The 10,700-nt window shown below is 29.5% G+C and overlaps 1 protein-coding gene across 1 annotated transcript; it reads right to left on the reverse strand.

Annotated features, from left to right (window-relative positions):
* Positions 1 to 1,771: 1,771 nt before the first annotated feature.
* Positions 1,772 to 9,070, reverse strand: LOC141652486 (NAC domain-containing protein 21/22-like). The gene is made up of 3 exons (XM_074459989.1): positions 8,738 to 9,070; positions 4,020 to 4,285; positions 1,772 to 2,520 (listed from the first exon to the last, which is right to left on the reverse strand). The coding sequence occupies exons 1-3, from the start codon at positions 8,904 to 8,906 to the stop codon at positions 2,080 to 2,082; spliced, it is 876 nt and encodes a 291-aa protein (XP_074316090.1). The 5' UTR covers positions 8,907 to 9,070; the 3' UTR covers positions 1,772 to 2,079.
* Between the last annotated feature and the right edge of the window lie 1,630 nt (positions 9,071 to 10,700).

The raw sequence follows: 10,700 nt of genomic DNA on the forward strand, positions 1-10,700 counted from the left end.
GGGTGATACTATTCGGGTTAGTCTAGAATCGAGTCAGGTAGAAGTGTTAAAACCACAAGGGCGGTAAAACTCTCCATTTTAATACTGCTGTATTTTCAGGACTTGAACCTGAAATTCCTGATTATGCTAAAACAAATCCTTATATTATTATACCATACAATTATAGCTTCTTTAATTAATTATTTGACAGGAAACGTTTACATATTAACCAAAACAAAAACTCTCTCTAAAAAAACCCTAGCCTCCATCATATTATACAGGGGCTCCCATCGATTATCAATCGATGGATGGTAAGCCCCAAAATTGTTTCAAATTTCAATCAATAGTATGCATATCTATCTTTTATTCAATAAAAGTCTCTCTTTTGGTGAGAATCGTTTTTCCGTCCCTTATTTCGGGGTTTTCCCATTTATTCGTGGGGTTAGTTTCATCAGTAATATAGTCAAGAGTAGTTCGTTGATGGTTTGCAGCGTGTTCTTTCAAAGGGTAAAAGTAATTTGTCAACGATCTTTGGAACCAGTGGTAAATTTTATCTCATAAATCAAACGAAGGATCCCCTCAAAAGCTACATGAAGATAGCGATAATAGGACGAGCCGAATTGTCAGATGTTGTTTTGAGATCCCTAGTTTATAAGAAAATTATTTTTCTTTGGTTTCCATTAGATTTGTTTTCGATTATAATTATTCGTTATACGTGCCGTATGCCATTCTATTAATGAATTGTTCTTTTCTTTAAAAAAAAAAAATATTTGACAGACAAGGATTAGACAATCTCATAGCCAACTTCATTTGCAAAATTAAAATTCAAAGCTACTAACTTAGTCACTTCTAGATAATTGATTTGGTATCTTGCAATAGATAGCTGTACAATAATCATGAAAACGTATACATAGATAGTGGTCTTGTTTCTTGTACTAATTAATCATAATTATGTAGGAGTATAATGTCAAAGTATAATCATTTATTTTCTTAATTCTAACATATTTGGTTTACAGACGAAAGCTAGGCAACTAGCTATAGGGAACAAAATAGATAAGATGCAATGGCCCATTGAACAAAACGTTACTAGTACAATTATGGATTTCTGGTCCATCATACTCGTATCAATTATTACTGTCAAATTATTCCCTCCGTCCCGATCAATTATTTACCTATATGATTTTGGGTATTTCGATCCAATGATGGAGCTTGGAATTAACCCCAGCGAGGACGGAAAATCTTAGCAGAATGGACGGGTAATGGTTTTAGGGAAACTCGGAATTAAAAAATTTAACTAAGGACAATTTAACATTGAAATTTGCAACCCCCAGGTACATTAATGTCTCAATCATTTGTTTATCTTTCTATTTAAACCATAAAAACAAGTCTAGTACTCATTAACAAGGTGGAGAGAGCGCTTTTATTTCATAAGTTCAAAGAAGGTCCACGTTCAAAAGCCTTGAAGCCCAATAATTGAATTTTATAACTTAGTAAAGAACAGTCTTTTAAACTTATAACCAACTCGATAAATAAAAGCACACACACTTTTCTATATAAAACTGTCTAATAATAAAGTTATTTAGTAAATCAAAAGACTAGTTAAATTTTTGTTATATAAAAGAAAATTTACGAGTTGTTTATACATTCTGGGGGTGTATTTAATTGATAAATTGTGTACTATGTAATACATATTTTCGTGATTTACCTTAAAAGAGTTCAAAGAAAAAAATAATCGAAAAAAATTCATTATTAATACAAGAATAATGGTACATATATTTACAAATATAAATGTATATATAATATCAATAATATATGGCTACAATCAATAAGAAGTACAACAATATGTTTGTACAATAATAATTCCCTCATTATATGAATGACAAATCTAATACTACACTACCATAGTACTTACTATACTACTATATATTACACATACAATATGGTACTACAATCTAATATTGTCTAAACATAAATTAAACGCTACCATGTCCTCAATGCCAAACTTCACACATACTTTTACAAAATAATAAATAGTTATGTACTTTTTGTCTTTGAATTATGTCCTTTGATGCATTTTTTTGGTAATTAGTCGGAAATTAATTAAATGAATATTGTCCCGTTACTATCGTCTTCAAATCTTACGTCTCCAAATCCGCCATGTTGTACCAGAGAATGAGAAATTCCGTCAACCAAATTATTGTTTGTATCGTCTAAATCCATGTCGAAGAAAAACCCGTAATCATTATCATCCTTAAGATTGTGTAGGAAGTTATTAAGGTTTGTCGTCGTTGAGACGGAGTTTGGATTAAAAAATAGAGGATTAGGGTTAGGTTTTTGGCATTCACAAGGGATTGTGTGTTGATGGTTTGTAGAAGGTGGTGATGCTACTAATGGTGGTGGAGATGAGGTGCTTGTTGTGTTATGTTCAATCATGTATTGATTTTGGTTATTATTTTTATTAATATTAATATTAATATTAGAGATATTATTTTCATCTGTTGTCTTACCCTTGTGAAATACTCTGCATAACACCCAATCTTCCTGCATGCATTCACAATAAAAATAATTGGTGTAATTAGCTAGTAATTAACAAAATAAACAAAGCTCAAAGCTATAAAATATACTCGTATCACTAATTGTAGTGTAAGACAGTCTTATATAGGGAAACGGTCCAATTATATAAAAAGATAACCCGTACGCATTTTGAAAATGATAACATAATAATACCGAGTATCAACTTGACAAATGATTCAATGTATCGCAGTAGACAATATGATGAAAAGATAACCTAATTGCAAATATCAGTTTAATTGTGAAACGTATTCAAATACTACTGATGACAAAATAAAACAAACTAAGCTATTACCCATACAACTTTCATTATCATATGATACCTATTTAAATATGTTTTACCATTAAAATGAATATTATCTGTCTTAAATAAAAATTTGTGAGCTGACTAAAATTTTGTTAACTTTCTTAACAAACCATCTCATCATGCATGTTACTAAGCAAAATGAATGGTGCTATCACGCAGTACCTAATCAATCTCGATACCATCCTCTTACATGCAATATGTAAGGATGTGAGAGAATGATACCGAGACTATCAGGATTGAGTATCATCAGGTGACGTACCAATAGTGTTAGTCTAAAAGGGAGCCCTTAAGATGACCACCCTAAAGTACATACAATCCACAAATTAAAGTGTCCTTAGAAATGTGACATTTTATGTGACATAATTACTGTATGCATGATTGCATGGGAACAGGAAACACGTAGTAAGATTAACAAAAACGAATGGTTAACCAAAGTTTACGTGAAATTTCTATAAGCCGTAAAGAAAGGCTCAATTAGATGCTCGATGTGACTAAAGACAGTGCTATTTTACAAAACCTTTGCTCCCCAATCATTGTATGTGAGTGGTCATTCATGTACTTGTGACTTTATACTTCTTAATTATTCCATTTTATCCAATTTATTTTGCTAACCGACCTTCCATAACCATGCACCATAATTCTATAAAATGATAATTTTTATATAAAACCGTTTTTACATACAGTGGCAGAGCCAGGATTTCATAAATCACCGCTTTTCCATGTATGATGAGGACGTCGATGTCATTGATAAATGGTTTTACAATATTTTATTGTAAAATCTTTTTAATGGAAACTTATTTTTCAACAAGTATACCGTTAATTGTATTTTAAATTTATTTATTACATTACTGATATTTTACAATATCTCTTTCACAACTTGTATTCAAATCCCGCAGTTATCAAATTATTCTTGTGACTTTCTTTACTATTTACACTAGTAATAAACCAAAACATGCACTAACCCTAGTAATATATGGTTAGTATTTGTTTATCATTTTTAGTTCTTGTAAGAGATATAACAAAATACATCTATATAATTATAAATCGTCTATAAAATCATATATAATCAATCAATAATCAATTGGAATTTTATGCAATACTATCATAATCATATAATAATACTACGTACGTGAGTATTAATATGAACGAAGTTCTTACGTACCTTAGGAGGCATATGTGGACTCTCCAACCGAAACTCATGCATGATCCAACCCGTTTTAATCCCATTCGGAGCCCGATTTCTATAGAAAACCAAAGTCTTTCTCATCCCAACAATATCCTTAGTCTTCGGGTCAAGTACAACCCGATCTTTTCCCGTTGCTTTCCAATAGCCAGCTGTCGTAGCCCTATTGGTCCGAAAACCGGTTGCGTACTTACGATCGCGAAAGCTAAAGAAATACCATTCGCTAGTGTTGAGCTTAGCCACCTCTGCACAATCATCAAATAAAAAAATCCATTATTTAGAAAACAACAAATTCATTTATTGACGAAAAGTTAATTAAGTTAGTTAGCTCAACCCTAATTTATTCAATTAATTAATTAAGTTTTGCGTGTACTAATACTAACAAATAAAATAATAATAATAATTAATTAATCCTTAATTAGAAAGTTCAATTATTGTCTTGGATTTTTTTGTTTAATTAATTGTACGTAGTTCATATATGTGAAGTCATATCACAGATATTGTAAACTTGTACGCTTATTATTGGATAGCATACAAATGTAGGGTATATTGAAAATACGTACTCTCTATTTCACGATAATAATCTTACTAATTTGACTTGCGCGGTTTCAAGAAACCACGTTGAATCGATTTTCTCCCTTTATTTTCCATATTTTTTTCATTCAAAAAAAAAATTATGAAAAACTTTATTAAGATAAATGTAAATGTATAATTTGTTATCATGATTTACAGAAAACCTTCAAAAGACCATGTTGGGTCAGTTATTTATCTACCTTTTGGCACACATACAGACCAAAGACAACTTTATTACGATGAATGTAAATATTTATCTACCTTTTGGCACAAGTACAAACTTTAATCTATTACGATGAATGTAAATATGTATATACCTTTTGCCAAAAAGCAGATAAATAACCGAGATAGATAGAGTAAAAAACAAGTTATCATTGGACCCCCTTAGCTTTTGAAATTGTTGAGTTGGAGCAAAACTTTTAATAAAAGTATACAATCAAAGAATCTTCATCAAGACTTTGTGGCCAAAGATCAAAAGTTGTAGCAATGAAGTTATCTTTTTGTTATAAAAAAATCTTCTCAAGGGTTTTATAATTTGATATGCTCAACATCCAATTGAACTAGACATATTCTTATGTATGCCACATTGCCACTCATGTCAAATACTACTAAAGTGATGGAATCTTGATCTATTATGTCATGTAAAAAAACCAAGTTGAAAAAATTGCTACATGTCCTTATTAGTGTGTCACTATCTTTGATGTACCCAAATTAGTTATAGACTTAGAGTCTTCTTTGTTTTTTCATGTGGACCCATTCATCTATCTTCTTAAGAACGTTTTGAAATTATAGGGTACATGAATGATTAGTTTTATTACATCGTGACCATAGAGACGAAGCTAAATACAGGTCGGTAAGATCGGTATTTCAGCCCAAGATAAATTTTGAACATAGTTTCATCCCTGATTATGACATTTATATGTACGAGCGAGCACATAGACCAAATGAAATGGCAATTTTACAAAAGCTATCGAATGAAAATAACTATTAGACAAAAACTAGTAAAATAATAAATTGTAGAAAATTGATCATTCACCTAAAATTTCCCAAAATCTAACCAAAATTTTCATATAACAAGTACTATACTAAAATTGATTATCAAATTAATAATTGGCTAAGAATAGAAATATTCCATTCCCACTAAAATATATAGAGTTTGACTATAATATATAAAAACTAACACAAATTGGTACCTAGTCAATTTCATTACTATCCTTTAACAAAAAGATAAGAACATACCAAAATTAGGGAACACAAAAAACCTATGACTTGGTAGAATTACTTGTTCATATTCATGCAAAAGTGATTATATACCTACTAAATTGAGAAAACAAATAAACAAATAATTTAGGTTATAAAAAGTGACATTCTTAATCAACTATCAAATTAAGGCTAATTATATGTGACATATGAAAAGATGTAATTAGGAAATTCTTTATTCATAAATAAACGCCATTTGAGATCACCTGTTCCACTTTTGTGTTTTATCTCGTGTCCTATTGCTTTCATCATGCGATACATCATCATTCACATAATAAAATTAATAATAATTTCTCTTAAATTAATGATGTGTTACAAAGAGAGTATAGTAAGACACGAGATGAGACACAAAATGATATTGTACATAGAATCCGCTCTCCTTTAGTACTTAATTAATCAAATTATTTGTTTAAGAAAACTTAAGTGAGACATTAAAAAGTTGGCAAGGTTGTAATTTTCCGTAAAATAGAAAGGAGTCAACCTTAGTATTACTAATCGGTTACAAAGGTGCACAATTTCTTTGGCTTTCATCATAAGCCTACTTATTGTGGAAGAAACACCAAACGCGTTGTACACGTGTTGGTAAAACAAGTTTTTAAGGTAAAAATATACTATTCCGATTCATGTTTATTGGGTAAAAACGGTTTTACACAAGCGTTACGTGTATTGCTTAAATAACCGTATTAAAATAACTTCTACCAAGTACCATGCTTGTAATAAGGCATTATTGTCTTTAGCTAATGGTATTGTAAAACCGTTTCATAGAAGAATTATTCTGAATTATTAGGACTAACAAATTTTGGAATATATGAGACGTGCCATATCTTATTTACATAAATAGTACGGATTAGGGGAATAATTTTAGTGAGCTTTTGATTTGATAATAATTTGAATTTGCATAAATAGTAAATTTGTGTAGTGGTGGTGTTTTTCGGTATTTGCATTCAACGTTTGTTGTGGATTTGTGTGTATACAATCTAGAGTTTGTTTTAACAAAAAAGCTTTAAAAAAAACAAAAAAACAAAAAAAAAAACTATGCGAAAAAAGTAAGGTTATGACGATTATATAATTTAGAATTTCCTTTAATAGTAAGTATTTTGGAGGTTTTCATAAGGACATTTGGTGACCATTGCTTAGATCTATCCTTAATCCTTAATAATTGCATGTTCTCATTTAAAAATTTTGTTACTTTCTCCGTCTCAATCATTTGTTTATTTTTTATATTTTTTTGTGATAAGTATTTGAATCATGTAAACAAATAATGAGAACAGATATAATACTGTAATAGGTTTAAACTCGAGAGTTTTTATCTGAATTGAACAATTGATAGATCTAACTAAAGGGAAAATAGTATTTATATGATTAATTAGATATAATTAGGAGACTTGATTATAATTTACCACATGCATTAAGTTAATTATTGTAACACCAACCTAGACAATAATTTGTGTGAAATGTTCCTTTCAAATTATATTGTACTAGCTACCTTTGATGTAAGTGTTAGTTATTTGCAAAAGTTATTATTGTACAAAAACACGTACATTGTGGATGTTTGTTCATGAGTATTGTATACTAGAAACTTTATAAAAATTATATATGAAAAATATAGGGGATAAAAAAAGCCTTAATTTTCTCCGAGTAGATAACATTAACACTTCTACATAACGAAATTAATGTACGCATTTACAGAAAGTACAAGAATAAGATCTACCCGATAACCAAACGCGCGTTACAGACTTGGCTGCCACGTCACGCCATTTGGGTAACTTTTTGTTAGATTGATGCATTCACTTCTACAAGAATAAGATCTACCCGATAAACAAACGCGCGTTACAGATTTAGCTGTCACGTTACGCTATCTGTATAAACTTTTTTTTGAGATGGATGCATGCACTCAATTATTATTCTTAAACTAAATGTATGTACATGGTTTATTATTTGAAATTTGCACATAATATATGCCATAAATTAGTTTTAGAAAAATTATTTGAATTCCAAAACTGAAAATTTATTTTTGACAAACAAAAGAATAAAAGAATACGCATGCTCATATCACCATCTCACTAACATACTATTTTCGGAACAAATGACCACTTCACACACGAATATATTCCATGACTTCAACTCATCAATCATGAGATAATTGTTTAACTAATAGTGATCGTAATGATGTTTAAGATATAATTATTATAAAAAATCATCATACAATAACTTGAATAAAGTATATTATCAAATAACTCGTAATTATTGTGTGATACAGTCTGACACAGTAAGATCATGATCCATTTATTATAAACACTACTTTTTTATTAATTGATAACAATAAATAAATGAATTTTTATAGAAAAGGATTGTCTTATACTCTCACGGTGTGAACCGTCTTATTATAATAAAATTTGGGTGAAATAATAATTCAAATAATATGCATCTCAAAAGAAGAAGAAAGGTGAAGAGAAAAAGAAGTTAAAGATATAGTATTATTAATTGAAGATCATCATGAACTATGAAGCTCCTTTATCTTCATGCATCATGCATGGAAAATTAATGGAAGAAGAGCGTGACGTATACGTAGTAAGATATTAAAAACCATACATGAAATTCATGAATTATCATCGGTAGTATATATATATCGGAGAAAATCATGAAATTTTTTCATGACCATGTTAGATTTTTAAAATCACATTTCCTGACTCCGCAACTGATTAAAAAAGGGATACTAAGAGATTTATAACCATAAAAATATAAAATAAACTTAAACTCGCGTTATCTGAACTTGTTATTGGTTAGAACTTAGACGAGATATATAAAAACCGTATTAATTAAGAGATTAATAACAATAAAATGAAGAGAAGAATTAAACATACCAGGAAGTTGCCATGGTTCACAAGTATGCAAATCAATTTCAACCAAAGTGCCCTTAAGAGATTCTTCATTAATAATCTTTTTACGAAGATAATGACATACTAATTCTTCGTCACTCGGATAAAATCTAAATCCGGGTGGAAGCGTTGCTCCGATATCTCTTAAACCCATGATAATAATTTCTTTTTAACGATATATAAACTTAATTAATTACAACTTGGTATATATAATTAATTACTTTTAATAATTATAATAAAGAAGGTTAGTCCAAAGAGAGGATATAATTTGAGTATGATGTAAATGTTGTGAGAGAGATAATATATTGTATGTATGTAGTATGTAAAATATGTAAAAGTGTGTATATTTATAGAGAGGAAAAAAAAAAAGAGAAAAAAATAAAGTAAAGAGGAAATAACGAAATAAAGTGGAAAATGGCAACAATAATTATGGTGTCATAATCTAGGATTGTGCCGCGGCAAAGGCTAGGGGGGGATAGAATGCTTGTTGAATTAGTTAAGGTGGGGGAAGTTTCAAGAGAAAGACCAAAGTCACAAGAAATCGACTTATTTCAACTCATATACTATATGTAAAATACATAAATTTTTAAGTATTAAGATCGTCTTAAGTTAAGACAATATTCGCAACTGATTTAAATAGCGTTGAATTAAAAGGAGTTGTGAGAGGGCTTAACTCAACACTGTCTTAAGTAAGACCAGCTAATGTAAATATGATATTTGTTTTTTTTTTTTTTTTTTTTGTCGATTATTTATTTTAGATCCATATATTTTTAGAAAATAGTTTGAAATCAAAATTGATGTTAGACCATCATGTAAAATGTAAAGTTTCTTTTATATATATGAGACTCTACTATAAAAGAATTCGATTGGTATAAAGTCATAAGTACTATACTTATTTCAGATTTGTATTTTTCAAGAGAATAGTTTATGATAATAATGTTTGTGTGGAAACAAGCACGGTATTCTAAGGTATTCTGCAAGTTGTAATTATCCTCTTACGCTTTGTGATCTACCCTAAATTGGAAGGGTCGAGTCACGGTTGTAAATGCGTGATCTAATAAGCAGCGTTAAGTTACTTCTGGGTGAATGACATGATTCTTACAATCTAAACACATGAACCTTTAAAGATACTTATATATCAAGAAAATGCAAATTACACAACGTCAACAGATACTTCACAAGAGTACTTGTGGATGCTAAATTACAAACTAAATGATAGATGACTAATTATCTAATCTAAGACAGACAAAAATCTAAAATCTAAGGATAGACTAAAGTGTATGCGTCTCATTATATAAATATTCTTCACCGGATTCTTGCAACTACTTCCTTAGTGGGGAGCGGTTTGATAACCGTGAAGTCTCTTAAAACTGCAGTAGGTCCAATATCCATCCTTAAATAGTGAGCCTAAGTACTCTTAAAATAATAAATTTAGTATATCCTAACTAAATTAAGCGTTAATAGATAATTTGAAATTTTAATCGATGTTAAACTATGTAAAGAATAAAGTTTTTTCTTTTCATGAATTTTCTCAATGTTAAAGACTTACGATACAATTTTCATTGTAATAAGTACGTTATGTATTAAAGTTTAAGTCGGTTTCTCTAACATTAAATGTAAAAGTACTTAAATTCGACCTTATATCTTATTAAAGGTGGGACTTATTGAGGCAATGATATAAAGTTATTATAAATTTGTTGAGTTTATTTTGAATAGCAATTAATGCTACATATGGATATAAAGCCAAAAAATGTTAATAAGGATTAACTCCTTAATAATACTAGTATCATAATGATCTACCCATTCTTGGAATATGCCAATTTCTTACGGATGTGCATGGTGGTATTTTAGGGGCACATAGAATTTGTTGATCATAAAGATGGATGTGATAAGATCAAATCAACAAGATTGAATTTGTTTAATTAGCAATTAGATAATTGGATTTTAA

This window comes from Silene latifolia, chromosome 4, assembly GCF_048544455.1.
Source record: "Silene latifolia isolate original U9 population chromosome 4, ASM4854445v1, whole genome shotgun sequence".
NCBI classification, from domain to species: Eukaryota; Viridiplantae; Streptophyta; class Magnoliopsida; order Caryophyllales; family Caryophyllaceae; genus Silene; species Silene latifolia.

Coding starts and splice junctions, on each gene's coding strand:
- LOC141652486 (XM_074459989.1), bottom strand. CDS start 8,906: ATGGGTTTAAGAGATATCGGAGCAACGCTTCCACCCGGATTTAGATTT. Junction 4,286..8,737: donor TGAACCATGGCAACTTCCTG/GTATGTTTAATT, acceptor ATGATTGTGCAG/AGGTGGCTAAGCTCAACACT. Junction 2,521..4,019: donor GTCCACATATGCCTCCTAAG/GTACGTAAGAAC, acceptor GAATGCATGCAG/GAAGATTGGGTGTTATGCAG.